Genomic DNA, 26,148 nt, shown 5'->3' on the forward strand with positions numbered 1-26,148 from the left:
CAAAATCGTGGAAACATAATATTTAGTAGTCTATATTAATGTTGTAATGTGCAGAAAGTGAGAAGTGAAATAAGCGAAATTGGTTACTCTAACAACAAAACCCGAAAATCACTGTCGCTAACTGGATTAATAAAATTACTCACTTGGTTGCGAGCGAAGACGGCGTTGATGTGCTGTCTGCAGGCATTGTTGACTGGCTTGCGCGGTGGCAGTGTAATAGCCTCGCTCCTGCACTCCCTCGGCATACAGACGAACTAAGCCGTCCCGAGTTGGGAAGCCTGATGCGTCCACCTATCGTCAATATACAAAATTATTAGTATAAACAGTGTCGCCAACAGTACAGGAAGAGAGATATTTTAACTTTCCAATATTCATTGTGCCTTGCTGAATCAACATTTCAGAATTCGATTGAAGAAAAATTAAAATTTTCAGTTAATAATCATTTATGAGCGATGAGATCTAAGCGAGATTAAATTTAAATTAAAAAATAAAAATTTGAATTAAAAGGGTGTTAGAGATATTGTACAATGAAATTCAGCAGGTTGCGCGCGCACACACACACACACACACACTAAAACCTTGAGTGCCATGGACATGTCAAAAGAATCTCAGAAGAGGGAACCCTAGAAGATACTTGGAATGAACGACATGTAGAAGAATAACAATAACTATGAAATGGACTGAGTGGGTGGCAGAGAATGAGGAATGTTTTAGCTACCAAACTTATGATTTCGTTATTTTTTTCTATTTTAATAAGAAAGCAGAACTTTAAGGAAAAAATAACATATGCATAATTTTGAAACCATTACAGTAATCATAATCATAATCATCATCATCATCATCATCATCATCATCATCATCATCATCCTGATCTTCAAGATATACTCGTTCATTCAAGTATTGAGCATTTTAAAAACTTTCTCCCTCTTTACTGTTAAGAATATAAACCAAATTTACACATTTAGAGTAGTGTCTTGATTTTAAACTACCTGTCTAGAGAAAGAAATGTAAATTCTAATAGAAATTAGTCTGTAGAAAAGAAAAAAATATACAAAATAATAATTATCTCTTTTCTAGTCTTGCGTTACTTCAACAATGACATTTATAGTAATTATCTTTGAGAACTAAATGTTTCGTTTTGCTAAGCTGACGTTACTTTAACAATGAAATGTTATATTAATTATATTTGAGAATTCTTTGCCTAAGGATATTAATAGCTTTCTTTGCTACGCTTATACTACTTCTACAATTAAATTGTATATTAATTATCTTTAACAACTGAATTTTGCCTAAATTAATTAATGGCCTTCTTTGTTGCGCGTATGTTATTCTAACAAAGCAATTTTGTAAGCCTATTAATTATCTTTGAGAACTGAATTCTTTGTTTAAAGAAATTAATTACCCTTTTCTACTTTTACGTTACTTTAATAGTAAAACATATATTAATTGTCTTTGAGAACTAAATTCTTTGTGTAAGAAAATAAACTCTCTTTTTCTCTAGGCTTACGTTACAGTAACAATGGAATTCATATCAAATATCTTTAAGGCCTAAATTCTTTGCATAAAGAAATTAATTACATTTTTGCTAGGCTTATGTTACTTTAATAATAAAATTTATACGAATTATATTTGAGCACTAAATTCTTTGTTTAAAGAAATTAATTAGGGTAAACTGGGATCTGTTGGACAGTCGGGCATGTTGGACACTCTGTACTTTAACGTCTTACCTCGCTACTTGTGGGCACCACATTCTGCTAGAAGTCTATGACGGAAATAGCACCACTAGTGGCTACTTCCGTCATTGGCTTCTAGCAGAATATGGTGCCCACAAGTGGCGAGGTAACACGTTAAAGTACAGAGTGTCCAACATGCCCGACTGTCCAACAGACCCTAGTTTACCCTATGTCTCTTGCTACGCTTACTTTACAATAGCAATTAATTTATATTAATTACCTTACAGAGTAAATTCTTTGTTTAATGAAATTATTACATTTGTCTTGCTACGCTTACGTTACTTCGAGAATGAAATTTATATTAATTATCTATGAAAAGTAAATTCTTTCTTTAAAGAAATTAATTACCTTCTTTCCTAGGCTTACGATACTTTAACAATGAAATTTATATTAATTATCTTTGCAAAGTAAATTCTTTGTTTAAAGAAATTAATTACCTTCTTTGCTAGGCTTACGTTACTTTAACAATGAAATTTATATTAATTATCTTTGCAGAGCAAATTCTTTGTTTAAAGAAATTAATTACCTTCTTTGCTAGGCTTACGTTACATTAACAATGAAATTTATATTAATTATCTTTGCAAAGTAAATTCATTGTTTTAAAAAAAATTAATTACCTTTTTTGCTAGGCTTACGTTACTTTAACAATGAAATTTATATTAATTATGTATGCAAAGTAAATTCTTTGTTTAAAGAAATTAATTACCTTCTTTGCTAGGCTTACGTTACTTTAACAATGAAATTTATATTAATTTCCTATGCAAAGTAAATTCTTTGTTTAAAAAAATTAATTACTTTCTTTGCTAGGCTTGCGTTACTTCAACAAAGAAATTTATATTAATTATCATTGCAAAGTAAACTCTTTGTTTAAAGAAATTAATTACCTTCTTTTTGCTAGGCTTACGTTACTTTAACAATGAAATTTATATTAATTATCTATGCAAAGTAAATTCTTTGTTTAAAGAAATTAATTACCTTCCTTGCTAGGCTTACGTTACTTTAATAATGAAATTTATATTAATTATCTATGCAAAGTTAATTCTTTGTTTAAAGAAATTAATTACCTTCGTTTCTAGGCTTACGTTACATTAACAATGAAATTTATATTAATTATCTATGCAAAGTAAATTCTTTTTTTAAAGAAATTAATTACCTTCTTTGCTAGGCTTACGTTACTTTAACAATGATATTTATATTAATTATCTATGCAAAGTAAATTCTTTGTTTAAAGAAATTAATTACCTTCTTTGCTAGGCTTGCGTTACTTCAACAATGAAATTTATATTAATTATCATTGCAAAGTAAACTCTTTGTTTGAAGAAATTAATTACCTTCTTTTTGCTAGGCTTACGTTACTTTAACAATGAAATTTATAATAATTATCTATGCAAAGTAAATTCTTTGTTTAAAGAAATTAATTACCTTCCTTGCTAGGCTTACGTTACTTTAACAATGAAATTTATATTAATTATCTATGCAAAGTAAATTCTTTGTTCAAAGAAATTAATTACCTTCTATGCTAGGCTTACGTAACTTTAACAATTAAATCTATATTAATTATCTATGCAAAGTAAATTCTTTGTTTAAAGATATTAATTACCTTCTATGCTAGGCTTGCGTTACTTCAACAATGAAATTTATACTAATTATCTTTGCAAAATAAATTCAGTGTTTAAAGAAATTAATTACTTTCTTTGCTAGGCTTACGTTACTTCAACAATGAAATTTATATTAATTATCTATGCAAAGTAAATTATTTTTTTAACGGAATAAATTATGTTCTTTGCTAGGCTTACGTTACTTTAACAATGAAATTTATATTAATTATCACTGCAAAGTAAATTCTTTGTTTAAAGAAATTAATTACCTTCTTTGCTAGGCTTACGTTACTTTAACAATGAAATTTATATTAATTATCATTGCAAAGTAAATTCTTTGTTTAAAGAAATTAATTACTTCTTTGCTACGCTTACGTTACTTCAACAATGAAATTTATATTAATTATCTTTGCAAAGTAAATTCTTTGTTTAAAGAAATTAATTACCTTCTTTGTTAGGCTTACGTAACTTTAACAATTAAATTTATATTAATTATCTATGCAAAGTAAATTCTTTGTTTAAAGGAATTAATTACCTTCTTTGCTAGGCTTACGTTACTTTAACAATGAAATTTATATTAATTATCTTTGCAAAGTAAATTCTTTGTTTAAAAAAATTAATTACCTTATTTGCTAGACTTGCGTTACTTCAACAATGAAATTTATATTAATTATCTATGCAAAGTAAATTATTTTTTTAACGGAATAAATTATGTTCTTTGCTAGGCTTACGTTACTTTAACAATGAAATTTATATTAATTATCACTGCAAAGTAAATTCTTTGTTTAAAGAAATTAATTACCTTCTTTGCTAGGCTTACGTTACTTTAGGAATGAAATTTATATTAATTATCTTTGCAAAGTAAATTCTTTGTTTAAAGAAATTAATTACCTTCTTTGCTAGGCTTACGTTACTATAACAATGAAATTTATATTAATTATCTATGCAAAGTAAATTCTTTGTTTAAAGAAATTAATTACCTTCTTTGCTACGCTTACGTTACTTCAACAATGAAATTTATATTAATTATCTTTGCAAAGTAAATTCTTTGTTTAAAGAAATTAATTACCTTCTTTGCTACGCTTACGTTACTTTAACAATGAGGAAAGTAAATTCTTTGTTTAAAAAAATTAATTACCTTCTTTGCTATGCTTACGTTACTTTAACAATGAAATTTTTACGCCTTATAGGCCTGTGTATTATCTTTGACAACTAAATGATTTGTTTAAAGAAATTAATTACTGCTTTTACTATGCTTACTTCACTTAAACAATGAAATTTATATTAATTATCCTAAAGAAGTAAACTCTTTTTTTTATTGAAATTAATTAGCGTTTTTGCTGGATTTATGTCATTTTATGAATAAAATTTACATTAATTACCACTGGGCAACACATGTTTTCTTATTTTGTGTTACATGAGAGTTTTAAACTGTTTACATGTATTTTTTCATTGCTGATTTTTAATCTGAAATCGATTTTCCTGTACATGCTAAAGTAACCATGCAATTTGAAACTTTAGAATTTTGTAGGAAAGGACACTCATTGGTATTTACACTGGGATTGAGTGGACAACGACGCTGAAGTTTAACCTAAATAAACACTTTTTATGTTTTACAAACATAATTTTCTTTATCTTTACAGTTTTAATGTGAAATATGTTCTGATTAACAAAACGCATATTTTGGCGTTTTTAAAATGTGATGATAACTTTTTCAGTGAGATAAAATTTGTAAATAAGCATGGTGCCTTCTGTTAAGCATGTGTCTGCTTCACACTTCCTCGCCAAAGGCGCAATATAACAACGCTTGTGAGGTGTACCTATGGTAACCAGGACAATAAATGGGCTCTGCACGCGTGTTCTATGGCCTTCAAATTCGTGACTTTCTACGTGACGAAAAATTTGCCAGGAAGATGAATAACAAGGAGAATGCAATAAGGCAGTTATAAAAAAAATTCTTGGTGTCGAAAATTATGGCGGACAACTATGTGGTTGTGGTTGAAAGTAAGTTTTTCGCTTTCCGTGACCTTGGGTACAACGTGAGTGTAAAGATCCATTTCCTGAACAGTCACCTTGATCAATTCCACGAGAACCACGGGGCTATTAGTTGTCACAGCGCTTCCATCAAGACCCGAAGCCGATGGAAGAGCGTTTCAAGGGCGATAGAATAAGAATATGATGGCAGACTACGGCTGGAACATAAAACGATATTGCTCTGAGCAAGTCCACAAACGCAAGAGCCACAAGCGCAAATTCTTGCCTAAATTAAACATTATTGGACTTCTCATCCCATCTGTATACATTTTCTTGCATTACCTGCCTTCTATATGTAGATATTTTCAAGGAAAACGCTTGAAAATTTTATCATATTTTACTGTATTAAACATACCTTTATTAAACATAAGTTTAATACACCAAAAAAGTTATTTTATTTTGCCATATTTTCAAATTACAATGCATATTGTGATATATCTAGACGTTTTTACGAATACATAAAGAATATCTTTGCCAAGATGGTAGCGAAGTTTGACATCCGACTTTCAATTATTGAATTTGATTGCATTTTGAAGAATATTAGGGTTAAAAATTAAAATGTTGAATTCCAAATAATAATAATAATAATAATAATAATAATAATAATAATAATAATAATAATAGTAATAATAATAATAATAATAATAATAATCTATAGCTTACAGAGAAAACCTATTTTCAAATTTGAAATCATCACACTCAAATTAGGTTATAACAAGTGTTGGTATCAATGTAATACAAATGTTGTTACCAACGAGTTAGAAAGAGAAGACTATAGAGTGGCCATGTTGTCCTATACAGCGCTCTTTGCGGTGCCACCGCGAAACACAGCAGATCTGAACTAAGCGCCCACCTTTGTAAAAATTCGTCTGCTTACAATGTTGTATAACGGAGGTAAGAACTACAAAAAAACGAAGAAAAAACATGGCTGTTGTGTGTGCTGCATATAAGTGCAATGTCAAAAGGAAAAAGACAACTGATATATCATATTTCATGTAAATTTTATGAAGTTAAGTCCATAGTTTTGTTAATTAGCAGCATTTTTTTCATGCATAAATTTGTAACAACGCCCGGCATAAACAAAATAAGTGGTTCACTGCTAATGTACTTAAACGAAATACTGATAAAACCACTACAATTCCGTTTCAGACCCAGTGAAAAACAAATAGCAATACAATATTAAAATTGTATTTCGACACCGGCATCCTTTATTTCTGCTCCTTCTGTCCTCAATGATTATAGAAGAAGACGATGAGCTGTAGCTTATAAAAAGTAGGCCTATTTCGAAGACAAACGATTAATCAAATAAATGGTTCACTAGTAATAAAGTTAAACTAAATACGGATAAAACCGTTACAATTCCGTTTCAAACCTAGTAATAGCAATCAAATATTAAAATTGTATTTCGACACTCGCATCCAAAATAACGCAAAACTCTGGGATAGGTCGTATTGTTGTTAGTATTTTGACTGGAAGGACATGAAAGAACATAATTGAGCACCCAAGTGCAATAATGGGGTAGTATGAATATATTTCGTAACTACTTACCCCGTTATTGTACGTGGGTGCTCAATTATACACTAATAATTATCTGTGGTGCCACAGCCCTTGAAAGGCTCAGACAGACCAGCCGGCTGTTGGCCTCACGTTCACATTTCGATAATTATACTCTACTGTAACAAAAAAAAAAAAAAAAAAAACTGAAAGCGTGTTTGGTCATGTTTTACCCACGTTACAAGCTTGGAGGTAATAGTAATATGCGTTACAAGAGCGGTATGTTGATGTTTTCATGTTCGAGGAAAAGATTGAAAAATCGAAACATAGTTGAGCTTTTTTAATTTCCGAGAACATGAAAACAAACATACCGCTCGTGTATCGTACATTATTTTGTGCGAAGATAGTTTATTACATACCTGAAGGACGAATTTCTAATTAGTTGCAATGAAATCTCCAGCTTGGTTTCTGTTCAATGACGGAAACTTTTAAAAACTAAAATATCTATCTTCAAAATTGTTGCTATAAAATGTTTTCTGTGTTTATTATATTCCAGCAGGCCGTGATATACGTCTGTTTTTTTTTCCCAGTCTATAAATGCGAACTTAAAACAAACGGTAAGGTTATGTAATGATTTATTTTTCATTTTAATATTTTAACAATATTATTTATATAACATATTGCAGTAATAACATCGGCATCTGGAATCTTGTTGATTTTTTCACGGCTTCCTTAATGTTACTTGCATTACAAATGCAGTAACTTTTGTGGTGTTGTAGAGTTTACTTAATTTTTGCAAATATTTAAAAACAATAATTAACAGTGCAATTTAGGTGAAATTGCAGTGGTAAGTTTCCAATTTATAATTATTATGTGTTAAACGTCTCTAAAAATAATTTGTTAAAAGCCTAAAGCAGTAAAATGAATATGGCGCTTAAGCGGTAAGAAGAGGGAAATTGTTGTGTGTGTTACGTTGGGAATACTTAATGTGGTATTTCACACTTACCGCGTATTGGTTTTGTGCGGAAAGCAAGCAAATACGCACGATCTCGCACAAAGGTTGCTTACTACAGTAAAGGCCTACTTTCATTCTATAGCTTATGGTATAATAAATCATTTTGCAACGTGTAGAGACTGGGAAAACAATGTAATAAAATCATCCGAATCATATTAGTTCATTTTATAGGCAATCTTGCAGGTAGCATTTAAAAGAACCTAGGAATATTAACATTTTCTTCAGTATATTTGCTAGGACTTCTTGTCATACTACATGACAATTTTGCTTAGGTTATTCTTTTAAGCATTCCTTCTGTCCTGATTTATGCAAACGAAATTTGGCAGCTGACGATTCTATAATGTCACTTATTGCCACGCCCACTTTGTTTTGGGCGCATAAGTTCATGGCAGACGGTCATTCAATTTTCTTCAAACATGGCGGCGCAATGACCACTCTATATCTTTCTCTTTCTATCTCGTTGGTTGTTACCTAGTGTTATCTTCGAGAACCAAGTTCTTTGCTTAAGAGATTACTTACTACTTTTGTAATGCTTACTTTACTCTAATATTGAAATTTATATTGTCCTAGAGGATTAAAATCTTTGTTTAAAGAATTGTTATCCAAGGTATAAGTCTAATAAATATTATTATTCTTTTAGGGAATATAGGCCTACTAGTTCGTTTAAATGTTATCTTATATTTAACGACGCTCGCAACTGTAGAGGTTATATCAGCGTCGCCGGATGTGCCGGAATTTTGTCCCGCAGGAGTTCTTTTACATGTCAGTAAATCTACTGACATGAGCCTGTCGCATTTAAGCACACTTAAATGCCATCGACCTGGCCCGGGATCGAACCCACAACCTTGGGCATAGAAGGCCAACGCTATACCAACTCGCCAACCAGGTCGACTAGTTCGTTTATATAACGTATATCGCAACATGAGATAACGCCCTAATGTCACAGAGAAATTTAAAAATATAAAGATGATTTGAAGTTAAACTAGCCTATATATTTAGTCTTTGAATAAATTTCCTTTAATTTTGTGCAAAATGTTTATATTTCATGTAAGTCTTTCCCTGATAAGTGAAGTGTTCAGAGCCATAACGGGCCAAGCGCCATTTATTAAAAACGGAGAAAGCAAGGGTTAAATTTAAGTAAATACCATAGTTTAATAAAGATTGTCATATCATTTAGTTTCAATGTGCATACTTTATAGTATTTGTTATATGTTTCGTTAGATTGTGGTAATCACTTAATTTTAACCATTTTTTCCTCCGTTTTTAATAAATGGCGTTTGATCCACTATGGCCCTGAACCCTTCAAATATAGTCACATATATATATATATATATATATTGAACATGCACAAAATCTCCTCAGTAGCAGTTCGGAAGACTTTTATACACAGACGGAAGGACTGCAATCAAAAACCATGCTGAAAACGTGAATTTCAGCGAAAATTTGGGAAACGATTTCTTACAGAATCACAATTTCTCCGTAATAAGAGATAAAAAAGTTGTTAAAGAATTAATGGAAAATTGTCGAATGGAATAGTATAATATAGTAATATGAACTTGCATGAGTAGTCCAGAGTTACACTACAAGCAGATCATTTTATTAGTATGTGACGAGCATGGTAGGAGGTAAATTCAGTGATTTATGAAACTGAGTACTGAAACACCCCGTAAACAAGGACGAGATTAATTTCCTATGAAAGAACATGTTAAGATGTATGCTGAAAGAATGAAGTATGTCTTGCAGACCTACATACGTCCAATGTGTACCCAATGAAATTAGAACAAATGAAGTGATACTTTCTTACGCCGCTTCCCGACGGAGCTCGGCCTTCCAACCAGCCCGCTGCTGGCACGATACACGGTTATGTAAAAGCGTCGTTTTTGTTTCAAAACCCACTTTCATGCAAGTTCTTTTCTTTTTTTTATTAGCGTCATAGGGAATATCTGGATGGAAATTTCCAATAGAGTAACATCTCAGAGCCGCTTTCTCCCTTGATATTCGTATCAAGGATGAAGAAATGTAATTACACAACTTGCTTACAACTCGACCGCGCGTCATGCTATGATACAAATGTGGCGTGTTGCCTTCGGTATGGGACGAAGGTACGCGAGCGCATGGTGGGAATATACATATTCCCATCACGCGCGAGCGGTCACATACATAGCGGGCTTAGATTTCTAGTTGGAGAGCACAGATGTTATCAAGGGGAGTTTAACTCTTATGATGGAACTTGTGTCGTCCTCATAGAAGTTCCGTAGTTAACCGCATTGAGTCGGAATGTGGCAGCTGTGTTCGGGTAGGAATGATGGGAAGAAATTGGTTATAAGTAGACTTCGTGGAATTGCCACGAGAATCGCAAGGTTTACTACGCACGCGGTATAGACTGAATGAGAAGTGGGAGTCCAACGGATGGAGTATGCCTCTAATGTAAACACTGAGCAGTATACTGTGGTTACAATAAAACCTGTATCCTGCATTCAAGAAATATAATGAATGACCATTGAAATAGGAAATGTCTAAACATGTAAATACACAATTATTTTATAGTGAGATATATTAACTCTTAAAATGTAAATACTCACATCATCCTTGAATATGTGCATTGCAGTGAAGAGTTACGTACATTTTGAGCGACTGCAAAGTAATCTTCTCCGATGGTCACTTAAAAAGTTTTTATTTTGGGAAAATGTACACGATATAATACGTACATATTTGAAGAACGGAAAGTCACTACTTTTTAGTACACCAACTTCAGATGTCTTGTCGTGACCTGATAGTACATCATTTATAATACGAAGTTGTGAATAGGCAGAATTTTTAGCAATAATGTTTCTCAACTTACATTTCACTTTTTCTGAAATTAGTGAATTGTTATTTTGGATAGCGGTTTGAGATACTTCATCCACTATATTAAGGGCTTCTGAGAGTTGTAGTTTAGACGATTCTAACAGGATGATGCTTTTGGACACGATTTTAAAATTAGAATCAATGAACAGAATATCTTTCAACAGCTGTTCAGAAGACAATGATTTTACAGCTGCAACAGCGGAACTGTCTGTGCTATCCAATGCCTCAATTACCTTTATTATTTTGCCGTAATGTTCTGCATAATAATTAACAGCATCCAACCACGTTCCCCAACGGGTCAAGATTGGCTGCGGGGGTAAGGGTATTCCAGGGGCAATTATTTGGAACAGCAACATTCTCATTGTAGTATGTTTGATTGAATTCTTGTCTGCACTGAACAAATGTTAAGCTTTGACTATTCCAACCACAGTAATGCAAAAACAAGTGCTTACATAGGTATACATTAGCTGTAGGTGCTCTATCTATTTGGACCGGTCACAACTCTTAACATGAACTGCTTATACTACGAGACCGGGCGGTCGCTCACCTCCTCTATACTACCGTACATCGACAACCTGATTGCATGCTGCGTGTGGCAATTCAACGAAGTCTAGTTATAAGTGTTGCCAATATGACAAATTTAAACAGATATTATGATACACCTTGATTACACAACTTTTAACACTATATCACTGATGAATATAATTTATGATGGTCACTTTCACATGTAGGTCATCCCATGTTATTTGCAGATGACACAAGTACAGTAATTACAGCCAATAACTACAACACATTCCAATCTTCAACAGAGGAAATTCTCTTCAAAATATGTGACTGGTTCTCAGTCAATAAATTGGTATTAAATTGTAACAAAACTAACATAATTCAATTTAAATCCTGTCCAAATTCAACCTCGCAAATTTCTAGCGCAATAATTAACAATAACTCCCTATTAGAAACAACAACCAAATTTCTTGGGTTAAAAATCGATAATGTGTTAAATTGGAAAAATCATATTAAAGAAATTACCCCCAAACTAAATTCAGCTTGTTTTGCTATTAGATCTATGCAAATGACAGTAAATATCAATACCTTAAAAACAATATACTTTGCATACTTCCACTCGGTAATGAGTTTTGGAATAATATTCTGGGAAAATTCCACAAATAGTAACAGTATATTTCTATTACAAAAAAGAGTAATTAGAATAATAGTAGGTGGGAAATCTAGGGAATCGTGTAGGACTATTTTCAAAAAACTACAAATAATGCCCATAGTTTGTCAGTAATAATCTTCCTCGTATGTAATCGTGAAAACTTTGTAACTAATTCAACAGTTCATAGCATAAATAAACGTCAAAAAAATTACTTTCATACTCCATCGGTAAGTCTATCGTGCTATGAAAAAGGAGTGCGTTATATGGCAGTAAATTTTTTTTAGCCTCCCTATCGATATAAAAAATGAAACTCAAAACATAAGATTATTTAGGGCGAAATTAAAGCAGTACCTAATTTCTCACGCCTTCTATTCTGTAGGTGAATTAATGAAATTGATACTAAAACTATGTGTTGTACTATATTGTAAATCTCGTCTGTATATATTTCATCTAGACTGTGATTATAAATTAAGACTTTATAATAGTATTAAGTTTTTTGACTTGTTCCATATTCTAGCTGTAAAGCAATGTATGAATATCATGGAATGTTAATAAATACAATACAATACAATACAATACATGTTAATATTGTATTAAGTTTATAAATACCTAGTTGACTACTTTCAGCTTAGGAGTCATCTTCAGAACTAGTGAAGTCCTTGCGTCTTCCGGTTTCTTCATTTGTTTTGCTGGGGTATGCGTTTGTGTTGTGTTGTGTAATGTGGAATCAAATGGTGTATCTCCTGAAATTCAGTTATGTGAGGATTTGTTATGGGTGTGTTTTTGTGTGTCTGTATATTTCGTATTGTTCTAGAGTTGTTAATTTCTGGTTTTCCGGTTGGATATGTATAATTTCCATTTTTGTGTCTATGTTGCTGTAGGTGTGGTTGGAGTTTATGAAGTGTTCTTTGTATCAGGATGTGTTGTGTGATTTGATTATGGCTGTGATGTGTTCTTTGTAATGTGTTTGAAATGATCTGCCTGTCTGTCCGATGTAGAAGCTGTTACAGATATTGCATGTGAGTTTGTATACACCTGTTAAGTTCTATTTGTTTGTTTATGTGTTGAGATGCTTTTGTGGAGTATTTTGTGTTCTGTATGCGATGTTGTAGTTTAATTTCCCGAATGAAGATGCGATCTTGTGTGTGTTTTCGTTTTTATATGTTAATGTGATGTATTATTTTTGTTCTTGTGTTTGTGTTGTTTTTCTATGTTTCTTATAATTATGTTTTGTCTTTCTTATTATGTTGTCTATTATGTTTGGGTTCTATCCATTTTCTTGTGCTATGTATTTGATGGTATTTATTTCTTCTTTGTAGTCTTGCTGGCTCATTGGTATGTTGAGTAGTCTGAGTATCATGGCTCGAAATGCAGCATGTTTATGTTGTGTTGGGTGATTGGATGTTTTGTGTTTGTGTGTGGCTGTTTTTGTCGGTTTTCTGTAGTTTTTGAAGGTGTATTTGTTATTGTGATGTCTAGGAAGTTTATGGATTTGTTGTTTTCGATTTCTAATGTGTAACGTAGTTTTGGATATATTTTGTTTATGTGTTGGTGTAGGTTTTGTATCTGTCTTTTTTTTTTTCCTTTGTACCTGTATAGTATTAATATGTCGTCTACGTATCTGTAGCAATATATCATGCTGTCTGCGTATTTGTTCTCTTTGTTTAGTATGCATGTCTGTTCTATAATGTGTATGAATATTTCTGCTAATATGCTAGAAATGGGTGATCCCATGGACAAGTCCTGGGTTTTGGTGTAATATCTGTAGTTGTATGTGAAGTAGTTTTGTATTATGAATACTCATCATATACAAGATTTTTCAGTTTTATACGTTGATATTATTATTATTATTATTATTATTATTATTATTATTATTATTATTATTATTATTATTACTGAACTATAAAATCGTCTTTTTACATAGTCTATTTACAATATTACAGTCGAATACAAAGTAGCTGTATTAGCCACATTTCTTCAGATGTTCAGTAATTAGATGTTGGCAAACCTGTTATGTTAGAATATTAAAGACACAGTCCGTTGCTGTGAACAGATTTGGTGGGAGAGGAAACGTGTTATCAATGATTTTCAGTTTAATGTTCAACCATTTTACTTATATCCATATGTCAAATCGAAAACCATATGTGGTATACATATTGTAGTTAAACATTCCATTTTAAATAATCTTACGCTTCTTTGGAAAGTAATACAAAAATGCTAGTAACAATACTGTTTGTACGTAGGTATAATGCATACCTGTAATACCGATCGGGATGTGTAACATGAGTTATTATATATGTATGCTAGGGCTATAATTTTACACAAAAATAGGCCTAAGCATAAAACAAATTGAAAGGAAAAATAAATTAGCTTACACAATGAAAATAAAACCCAAACAATCCGTAATTTAAACATTGCGATTGCAAATCAAACATCAGTCATCAATTGAGACATACAGAAAACAGTTACAACACATAAACAAAACATTTCTTATAGCGGTACTCTATAACACAATTAAGCAACTTTCCCTAACATACATAATAAATTAATACACAATAGTCATACAAACACAATCAAGCATCCCACAACTATGACTCACATACACAACAAATCAAGCATCCTCTACAACACATACACTTCAACATGATAACTATACTTTTAAAAGTTACAAATTTGGCTGCAAGAGAATAAATAGGACACTATTACTAAATACTGTTATTTTCTACAATGTCTTAAATACACCTGTAATAAATATGTGAAATTCCTTTATGCAACATTGCTTCAGAAGAACTTTTGTAATTGGTGGTGAGAAAGTTGTATCGCACATGCTAAGGTGGGTTTCTAGCCGGTATCTCTTGCGTTCTTGTAGTGGGCACTCAAATAACAGGTGGTCGGCTGTTTGTGTTAGGTTTTCAAAGGGACATGAAGAGCCATTTGGGTTGTCAATTTTGAAACGTTCAAAATATGAATTAAATTTTCAGTGTCCAGTCATAAATTGCGTGGATAAGTAAGATGGTTCATAATTCTTTACGGTTAGTCTATCTTTAACTGTGGGAAAATATAGTGATTTTGTGATTTCACCATTTGTACTATTTAACCACATTGCATTCCAGTCATTTAAGATGTAGTTCCGATTTTTTGCCACCATTGGCTTGGCTTTAACATCGCTTCAATAGCCTCTCGAAGGTGAGTTGGAGGTCTTTCTATGTTATTTCTCTCTGAATGTATCCCTCTTTCATGTCGCGTCTGTGGCTCAAACTCTAGCGCCCAGGCGGCCCGAGTTGATCCCCGACCAGGTCGTAATGAAATTTGTAGTGGACAAAGCAAATGTTGCAGAGTTTTTGATCGGGGTACTCCCGTTTCCCTCTACCATTCTACCAATACATTCTAACTTTCCATAATTTCACCTGTCATCTGCAATAGTTAAAAATAGACTGGAGTGAAGTCTTGGGAATAGTACGGGTTTCCGATGCTGATATAAGAAGGGTTTGGGACTTCAGGTCCTAGAGGCTAGGGGCTCAAGCTAGAAACGGCCAGAAAATGTAGAAAGATCACTTGCGCTCCAAGCTTACTGTTTTAGACAGAACATGCCCGCGGTTATCCTCAGAAGTAAACACGATAGACCCAGTGGCGGACAGTTGGAAAGCAGTTAGTCTTTGAAGAGGTATCTAATACGCAAAGACTAGCTCCTTTCCTACTGTCCGCCACTGAGTCTGTCGTGCTTACTTATAATAATAATAATAATAATAATAATAATAATAATAATAATAATAATAATAAATTTTATTTTACCTGGAAGAGTTAAGGCCTAAAGTTCTTCTCTTACACTCAAATGAGCATAACCGAGGGCGTGTTTTGTTCCTAACAGTAGGCTTGGAGCGCAAGTGATCTGTTTATATTTTCCAGGCATTTCTGAGCATGAAAGTACAATTCTGCGGATGTGACCTGGCTCTGTCAGGGCTGAGGCAGAATGGCCCACCTGCTAGCATCGGATTCACGAACGTCACTCTGAAGACCTATCGGATTTGCATAAGTATCGCATATATATGGCGCGAGCCTAATTGTAAGTATAGGCCAACCAAGTTCCAACTACCGACGGCAGGAGTCCGAACTACCAAGCTCGTTGCATGTTTCCTGTTTGTAGCGAAAGCAGCGACCTCACCTCCAATCGGTAATAAGAAGTTGGTGGGCCTATACAAGGTTCCGTGGTCCGGCCCTCGAAAAGCCAAGCCAGTCCCTGTTTCATGTAGGTTTGTATTTAAAATGAGGATATAGGCTACGCTACGCTATTGGGTTCGCAGAATCTCATGAGCTTGGAATTTAGTGTTGTAAGAAAAAGTTCAGTGAAGTCTAATTATACAACTCTCAACGATTTCCAAAATACTGGTAGCGAAAGTTTCTATCTGCAGCATCTTCAGTTAATCCACGTCCATTCCTCTGATTAGTTCTGGTAATAGGTTGGTAATAAAGAGATTTTGTGTTCAAAACTCGTGTCCTTTGTTTTTCCTTATTCTTTTTGTGATATTATTCATGTTAAGTATTCAAAATAACTACAGCAATTGACAGAACGTATATAGTCTTCTAAATTGTCTACGTTGGAGGAAACACTTGACAAGCTGTAGCATAGCGATAAAACAAGATTTGTAATAAATTTAAAATGATAATAATTCAGCGATGGATGACTGACTAAAATTCATTTACACATTCTACAATTTAAATATACTTCAGCTATATGTAATCAATTTCACATATATTTACATAAATCTGTTCTGGTATATTGTAATCATTTCTAATTTCAGTTTTTTATTAACTCAAATCTGCGTTTAAAATATTAAAATGCACTGTGTTCCGCTTAAAACACCAATAAAAGGAACGGCTATAACTTAAAATATCTACGCCTAAGAGAAATAAATGTACCTAGGTTTGGTAGTGCAGATCTTGCAATTTATGTAACAATGGTTGTCACGGAAATTATAAATGAATAAATTATAATAAACTGTTAATTCTTTGAACCTAGAGCTGTGTGGAAGCTTGAGCAGTTTTCTTAAAGACAACTCTCCGAGACAATGAATTAGTAGAGGAACCGAAACCATAGCTTGGCCGCCAAGATCACCAGATCTAACACCCTTGTACTTTTTATTACGGGGATTCGTAAAGGGTCAATTGTATAGAACACCAGTGGTTGACCTCTATGATTTGAAGTGCAGAATCCGCATTGCGATTAAAAATGATGTCATTATTGATATGCTGAGAAATACCTGGGTAGGCGTGGCATCTGCCGTGCCGAAGATTAAAATTTCATCTCTTAAAGTATAAGAAAATGTTGTTTCAATGAAATATGTTTTCCATTAGAGCTATGAATTTTCATTTTACAGTTTGTTATTATTTATTCAGTTCTCAATCTTCTTAACAACCATTGTTACATAAATTGCAAGATCTGCACTACCAAACCCAGGTACATTTATTTATCTTTGGAGTGTATATCTTAAGGCTCGTCTCCACTATTAAACTTTAAAAACAACATGTTAAATATAACATGTTGAATTTAACATGTATATGGACATTTCAAGTCTCAACTGAGTATGTTGAAATTAACACTTTTAACATGTTGGCGTGTTTTCCAACAGCAATGGAAAACACGTCAAGTCAATTCATTTGCTCGTGCAGCGTCGGTACAGTTCGGCAAAGTTCGTACAGTTTCCATAGCAACAACTAACTTCCGATTTTGTGGCGGTTATCTTGATCATTTTTATCAACGAGTTAGAAAGATTATGTAACTCGTTGATTTTTATACTATCATTGGTCCTTGGTGTTGGCTGTAAGTTGTTCGAAGTAATGGAGTGGACGAAAGAAAATACGTTAGAATAAAATTAATGCACTGATAGAAAGGCCTTGTTTGTGGGATGTGTCTGCAAAAGATCACAGAAACAAAACAAAGAAGGCCGACTGATTTAGAGAACTGGAATTATTACTAAATTGTTCTCGAGAATGCAATAGAGAGTTTTCGCACTCTAATCGTACACTAAACGTTAATGCTATGTTGACGTCAGTAATGGTCGTATGATGATGGTGATGTATGTTAATGTTCGTAAAACTTCAGAAAAAATAATTATACGATATTACCCGTTCATTTAACATTTATCATATCGTAGGTCCCATCATAGTCAATCAATCGCGCTGTATTTTTTTTTAATTGAGATGAAATGGCTCCTCTTAAATTGTGTCTTTCTTTGATGTAACAGGAAGTATTTTTGCAGCACTACATTAAAATCGTGTTCTGACATTCTCAGCAAGATTTTGAATCCAAATCAATCTCCAACTCGTTTAGAATGTCTTCTGCATAGTGTCTTTTACTAAGATATTGCCGCACCCACATACTCATTTTCTTCCTTTTCAAGGCCTTGTAACAAGCAGTAGAGTCAATTACAAAAGTCAAATCAACATCTGAATTCATTATCCAAGGTTTGAAAATAAGACACTATCTACATTAAAATCTCATAGAGTGTTTATGATGAACTACGCAAAAAAAAATCAAGTTTAACATGTTTAACAGTGTGGACAAAGCGTTAAATGAAATTAGCATTAACATGTTTAATCAGCATGTTGGGATGTTAACGGTAAACAATTTAACATTTTGTTGTTAAATGTTTAATAGTGGAGACGAGCCTTTAAGTTACAGCCATTTATTTTATTGGTGTTTTAAGCGGGACACGGTGTATATCAGGTAGACTTTTCAACAACTGTTCATTCACGCGTAACAAATTTGTTTATATGTTTACAGCAGAAACCAAAATAACCTCTAACAATAAGACACTCTGCTTTTCCATTCGCTACTAATGCCAAAAAATATCTCCTAAAGTTTGCGGAATGATGAGAAATCTGGTATTTCTGCGAAAATCTCAAAATCGATTCTTTGAAAGACGAAAATACTTTATGCTTCATGTAACGAAAAATTAGAATCACCACTCACTAGCCTCCAACCCGGGATCCTTTCCATTAATATATTGAAGCTTAAGCTTTGAGGAAACGAAGATCCCAGTATAAAGAAAGCAGACAGGCATATATGCCTAAACGAAAGAGATTGTTGACCGGACGTTTCGTTGTCAGTAACTTCAGAACCTTTCAGCGTTGTATAATTTGGTTGTACTACACTCCGTTTTTATATCCTTATCTTCCATCCGGGACAGAATTATTAAATATGTGATCCTGAAGGCGTGCCCTATCCTTGTGTACTGGAAACTGGGTGTGGACAGCCCTGGCTATGACCTCCATACGCCACGGCTCGGGCTACCTGAACGCAATTGCTTGTTGAAGTGGTCTGTTACATAACTCGTTACATCGAGGATGCTACAGGGGAAGGTAAGACACCTATTACAAATAAGTAATAAGGAGGATAAAGAAGTTCATTTATTACCCTGCATTATTACCTAACATTCGTGGTTTCCATCAGCCTAAAATAATACTCTCTTCCACCATCGATTTCGGTCTATATATTTTTAATCTGTAAATATCTGTTCTTCATATTTTTCTTACTGCATGAATAGGCCTTATTCTCTTGTGGATTCCATTTTTTAGTACTCGCTAGAAGGCAAACTTCAGTAGATATTGACAAAATAGAGGTAAGGGTGGCGTGTTCAACGTAAACAGATGCACCATGCCTGACTTACTGTCAGAGTCAAGATTCAGCATTATAAATTCTTTGTGCAAATACGTGACTTCCCAACTTTCTCTGTTTTCTATTTCTACGTCTACACACCGTTTATTCCCTCCGTCGCACGTCAGTATTTGCTACCTTTCTTTTGTTGCATAAGTGCCAGCCAGCTCTTTGACTTCTTAGAGGAAAATTCAGCCTTAGAAAGAAGCCACTCATTTTATCATTCCTTTCCTTCCTTCAAAAGCCAGATGTCTAACTAATGTATTAAAGCATAATACAGAAAGTACCCACCTGAATCTGATATAAATGTAGAAAGAAACGAACTACAATACGGAATGGGCGCAGGAAAAGAATTAAGCGATAGCTCAGAGAAGAATCACATAGAGAGGTGACCAGAGGAGTTCTCTCATCCCACAGAGGAGTCCCGATCTGACCTTCCTTGCCTCCACCCATTCATTTGTACAGTAGAGGAGGCAAGACCTGTCCTGTGACCTTATCATGTGCCATGAGTATATCACCAATGGTTATGCAGGGGGAAGATAGGTTTTAGTCTGAGATGAACTTCCGTGTCGGTAGATTCGTATAATTTTACCATCACGAAAAAAATTCTGTTTCTGATAGCTCATTCTTTCCTCTATCACACAGCTCACATGCCAGGTCTCCCCTCCTCGTCTATATACACTATCTACATCTACCTATATACCTACCTATCAACCCTCCCATTCATCATTCCACTTATCCATCTATCTACCTGACCACCCTACTGTCTATCTATCTATCTATCTATCTATCTATCTATCTATCTATCTATCTATCTATCTATCTATCTATCTATCTATCTATCTATCTATCTATCTATCTATCTATCTATCTATCTATCTATCTATCTATCTATCTATCTATCTATCTATCTATCTATCTATCTATCTATCTATCTATCTATCTATCTATCTATCTATCTATCTATCTATCTATCTATCTATCTATCTATCTATCTATCTATCTATCTATCTATCTATCTATCTATCTATCTATCTATCTATCTATCTATCTATCTATCTATCTATCTATCTATCTATCTATCTATCTATCTATCTATCTATCTATCTATCTATCTATCTATCTATCTATCTATCTATCTATCTATCTATCTATCTATCTATCTATCTATCTATCTATCTATCTATCTATCTATCTATCTATCTATCTATCTATCTATCTATCTATCTATCTATCTATCTATCTATCTATCTATCTATCTATCTATCTATCTATCTATCTATCTATCTATCTATCTATCTATCTATCTATCTATCTATCTATCTATCTATCTATCTATCTATCTATCTATCTATCTATCTATCTATCTATCTATCTATCTATCTATCTATCTATCTATCTATCTATCTATCTATCTATCTATCTATCTATCTATCTATCTATCTATCTATCTATCTATCTATCTATCTATCTATCTATCTATCTATCTATCTATCTATCTATCTATCTATCTATCTATCTATCTATCTATCTATCTATCTATCTATCTATCTATCTATCTATCTATCTATCTATCTATCTATCTATCTATCTATCTATCTATCTATCTATCTATCTATCTATCTATCTATCTATCTATCTATCTATCTATCTATCTATCTATCTATCTATCTATCTATCCATCCATCCATCTATTCACTCTGTTTGTCCATTTGCCCTATTTATACTTCCGTCCTGTATTTGTCCTTCCTATCTGTATCTACAGATCTATCTGTATATAGGTTTATTCCCTGAGATATTTCAAACAAAAAAAGTTGAATATAATTTTGCTCGTTTTTTATTCATTTTTGGGATAAAAATTGTTTTATTTAAAACATATCATAGCGTATTTTGGTAAAGTCATTTATTGAATTATTGATAATATGCTCAGTCAGTTTAAGAGTACTATATTATGAGAATAAATTACTGAAAGAATTTTAGTTCTGTCCTTTAAATGTGCAGAAAATTGATCCGAACAAATGTAACATTGTAAAATTTCTTTGCAGAGCGAGAAGTTACATTAGTTCGAATAAAATTTCTACACATTTAAAGGACAAAAGTGAAATTCTTTAAATCATGTATTATCATAATACACTGCTCTCTTAAATTCATTGAGCACATTTGATTAATTCAATCAATGGCTTTCCCGAAACGCGCTATGAAATGTTTCATATAAAACCATTTTAAGACGAAAAGGAAGCAAAAACGAGCGAAATTATATTAAACTTTTTGTTAGAATTATCTCAAGAATTACCCCTGAAATTTATGACATTACTTACGGTTCACTCTGTATATATAAATATAAATAATATATATATATATATATATATATGTATGTATGTATATGTATATGTATATAGGCTTTCATGTATTTTTTACTTTCCTCCTTTATTTTTAGCTGTTTATCTAATTTGTTTCTTTTTTCTGATTTGACATTTTACATAATAAACAGCTACGTTTATTTTTCCTGTGGTAAAATGACATACTTAATAACACGCATCAACTCTACACTGATGATGCAATCCTCTTCTGCTCATCTTAATGCTTATATGCCATGCAGTTTTTACAGTATAATTGTTGTTTCGCAAGGAAATAGAATTATTTTGTTGCGCGGACGTGTCGGTAGTAATGAGGTCTGACCCATGTAATCTATCCTCTCAATCTTTACTTATGCAAGCTTGTTTGCACTTTCTAGTAGGTGAAGGTACTTACCGCTCTGGCCTTCCTGTAGACGCACTGCAGGAGACACTGTAACAAGACAGACAGACATGTCAGGTCATGCGTAACAGCGATGTCCTTCGGTTTTGAGAAGAACATTGTGTTTGCTAATTTACTTGGCTTGTAAAGGAAGACCTACTTCAATTTTTGAGATAATTCTCTTGATGTGCATAAATTGGCATCAGTCTGTTTACCAATTGCCTATAACAGTACGGAGTTCGATTACCATCAGAAATGAAAGTTCTATCTCCCTCTAATAGAAACAGATGTAGTAGTAGTAATATTTATTTATTTATTTATTTAATCTGCTAGAGATAAGGTCGTCAGGCCTTCTCTGTCTCTGCCCCTCCACCAGGGGATTACAACTACAATACGAAGAATAAAATTACAATTAATATTCAATTTACAATTACAATTACAATAAAAATCAAAGTGTGAAAAGATTACCTGATTAATGGAAGCCAGGCAATTTATCATAGAAGTTAAGAACAAAGAATATTTTTTGTATTTACTGAATTACAATTTAAACCTAGAATAACACAATTCTATAGTGATGAAATTACCGGATATTGAAATATTTTGTGATAGATTAAGAGAACTATTTACAAGAAACCATGTCTGAACGAGTCTCAATTACTGACCAAGTGCCTCGTAAGTGTGCATTTGAATTCAATTTTATTTAGACAGTCCCTGATGCTAGCAGGTAGCGAATTTTAGAGTCTTGGCAGGGCTATTGTGAAAGAGAATGAGTATGAGGAGTAGCGATGGGATGGTATTGTTAGTATTATTTCATAGCGAGAGCGTATGTTCAGATTATGGTGGGAAGAAAGGTAAGTGAAGCGAGACGACAGGTACGAAGGAATAGAAAAGTTAAAGATTTCGAAGAGAAAGAGAAGTGAATGTAAATTTCTTTTCTTATCTAGTTTAAGCCAACCAATTGCTTCCAGGGATGGGGTAATATGATCATATTTACGAACATTGCTTACAAAAAGTACACACACATTATGAGCACGTTGAAGTTTCTTTTGTTGTCGCTGGAAAGGTCAGTCAGTAAAATGTCAGCATAGTCAAAATAGGGAAATACAAGCGTCTACACAAGATACTTTTTAAGCAAGAGGGAAGATGAACATTTATCCTTTTTAGCACATGGATGATAGAATATACTTTTCGTGCAGGTTTCTGTGATTTGCATGTCCCAGTTGGGATTATTATCCGTGAGAATGCTTAGATTTTTTTCTGAAGAACTGAAATGTCGAGATGTTTTACAGAATCGGTTTGCCGTTTGTGTCCTAATATAATTGCTTGTGTCTTTCCAGGATTGATTTTAAGATGGAGTTTCTTTGTCCATGTCACAATCGAGTCAATGTCTTCGTTCAGTTTATCTACCGGTACGTATAGCGTCGTTTACTCGGTCTAAGCGGGAAGAGATGTAGCATTGAAGGTCGTCAGCATACAGAAGCGTGTGGGATTATTTCCAAAAGAAATATTCGACGGGAAGAAGTTTATTTGGGAATATTTCTGGCTGACTTTTGGGAATGTTACCAGACGAGGATTTTTTTTTTTTTTTTTTTTTTTACTATTCTCAATTATCTTTACTTTGGCAGATCTTATAAGTTACAACTCAAGGAAAACATGGAATGTAGCGATTATTAACAATAATCACACGATTGTTTCCACATTCCAACAGGAGAGTTTTGTACCGTAGAATATTCGTTATTATTATAACAAGATTTGTTGGCTGCTAAAGTCTTTTGCTTTATTAGAAATAAACAGTTGCATAACGAAATAGGAGTTCAGCTTGTTTCTGAATAAACAGAATGAACTGTAAATAATGTTATTAATTTCAGGGAGTTATTCTTTAAGATATTTCACACAAAATAGTTTAATACAACTTTATTTTGCTCATTTTTGCTTCTTTTTCGCGAAAAAAAATGTTTTATATGAAACATTTCATAGCGTGTTTTGGGAAAGCCATTGATTTAATTCCCAATAAGCTCAGTGTATTATGATAATAAATTATTGAAATAATTTTTATTTCTGCACTTTAAATGTGCAGAACGATTCTGTTTATATATACGAGTATAATGAACAGAAGTGGTGAAAAACCACAGCTTTGTCGTACTCCACTATAAATTGGTCGCCATTGTGAAAGTCTATTGTTGCTTCGAATTGAATTTGATCGGATCAAATATAATCTTTCGTTCTGCGAATGAATTTTACAATGTTACATTTGCACGGAACAAATTTCTGCACATTTAAGGGACAAAACTAAAACTATATCAATAATTTATTATCATAATATACTGTTCCCTTAAATTGACTGAACATATTGAGAATTAAGTCTGTGGTTTTCCAAAAACACTATATGAAATGTTTAATATAAAACAATACTTGTCTCTAAATGGAAGCAAAAACGAGCAAAATTTGATTTAAATTTTTATTTGAAATATCTCAAAGAATAACCTCTTTAAGTTAATGGCATTACTTATGGTTCACTCTGTATATCTTGCTTACAATAAAATATTCTTATGGAGGCAGATAAAAAGGTTTTTTTCTTCCACCATGTTAATAATGTCGAAACAAGTGCTTATACGAATTTTGGCCACTCCAGCGCAATTACGAGGACCGTCCCAAAGGTAAGTTTGCCTGGGACCGTTTACAGAAAGAAAACAATTTTATGGAAAGATTTATTTGAACAGATACAGCAATAAAATTGTTGAGCTATTTTTCAACATAATCCCCACCGGAACTGAGACAGTTTTCATGTCCTGGGATCATTTTTGTATTCTTGTGTCGTAGAAGTCTGCCGCCTGGGATCGTAATCATTGTGTGACACCGTCTGCATCTCTCTGTTCATCCCATGGTATAACAAAAGTCTCAATTCCGGTGGGGAATATGTTGAAAAATAGCTCAACAATCGCTTTGTCTGTTCCAATAAATCTTTACATGAAATTGTGTTTTCTTTCTGTAACGGCCCCAGGGAACTTACTATCTCGGCGGCCCTCGTAATTGCGCTCGAGTGGCCAAAATTTGTATAAGCACTTTTTTTCGACATTATTAACATGGCGAAAGAAAAAAATAACTTTTTTATCTGTTCCCATGAGAATGTTTGCTTGTTAGTGAAAAAATTCCGCGGATCATCTCATAAAGTTACTGGTGCTCAACATCATGATTTTGACCAAAAGTCTAGTTTACTCTATTTTCAACGAAAACTACCTGAAGATATGCTTTTATAATATGAATTGCCCTTTAAAAAAACTTGATATCATTTCGTAATTTGCACTTATAGTGAACATGTTTATTATTGTTAAGGAATCTCTTAGATTGACCTCTATATTCCTCTTTATGTATTACTGGGTGTGCTTTAACTTCGTTCTGAGATAGCAATAAAATTTCAAAAAGAAAATTTTTTTTATAAAGTTGTTGAAGAGTTAGTAACTATAAAAGAAAAATAAGGCCTTTATATTAGTAAAGTGCTTTGTGTGGAGTGTGGCATTGTATGCGGCAGAAACATGGACATTAAAACGAAGTGAAGAGAAGTTAATAGAAGCATTTGAAATGTGAATATGGAGAAGAATGGAGCGTGTGAAATGAACATACAGAATAAGAAATGAAGCTGTGTTGGAAATAGTGGGTGGAGAAAGAATTATGCTGAAAACTTATCTGGAGGAGAAAAAGGAAACTATGTAGAAAAATGAGGTGGGTGTATTTTTTGTTTTGGTTGATTCAATAAAATAAAAAAAGAACAATTCCGGCTCATATTTGATTCCCCCCTCGTATATGGATCATATGCGAAGACTAAGAGGAAGGCAGAAAATAGGAAAGTTTGGAGAAGGATTTTCAGTAAAAGACCTGCCCTT

The 26,148-nt window shown here is 33.0% G+C and overlaps 1 protein-coding gene across 1 annotated transcript in view; it reads right to left on the reverse strand.

Annotated features, from left to right (window-relative positions):
- Positions 1 to 26,148, reverse strand: part of Obp73a (Odorant-binding protein 73a) — a 69,690-nt gene that overhangs the window by 7,528 nt on the left and 36,014 nt on the right. The window contains exons 4-5 of the mRNA XM_069845700.1: positions 22,283 to 22,318; positions 144 to 291 (exon numbers count right to left, since the gene is read on the reverse strand). Of these exons, the coding sequence (XP_069701801.1) occupies positions 144 to 291; positions 22,283 to 22,318 (184 nt within the window). The remainder of the gene's footprint in view (positions 1 to 143; positions 292 to 22,282; positions 22,319 to 26,148) is intronic.

The sequence above is a fragment of the Periplaneta americana genome, chromosome 14 (assembly GCF_040183065.1).
Source record: "Periplaneta americana isolate PAMFEO1 chromosome 14, P.americana_PAMFEO1_priV1, whole genome shotgun sequence".
NCBI classification, from domain to species: Eukaryota; Metazoa; Arthropoda; class Insecta; order Blattodea; family Blattidae; genus Periplaneta; species Periplaneta americana.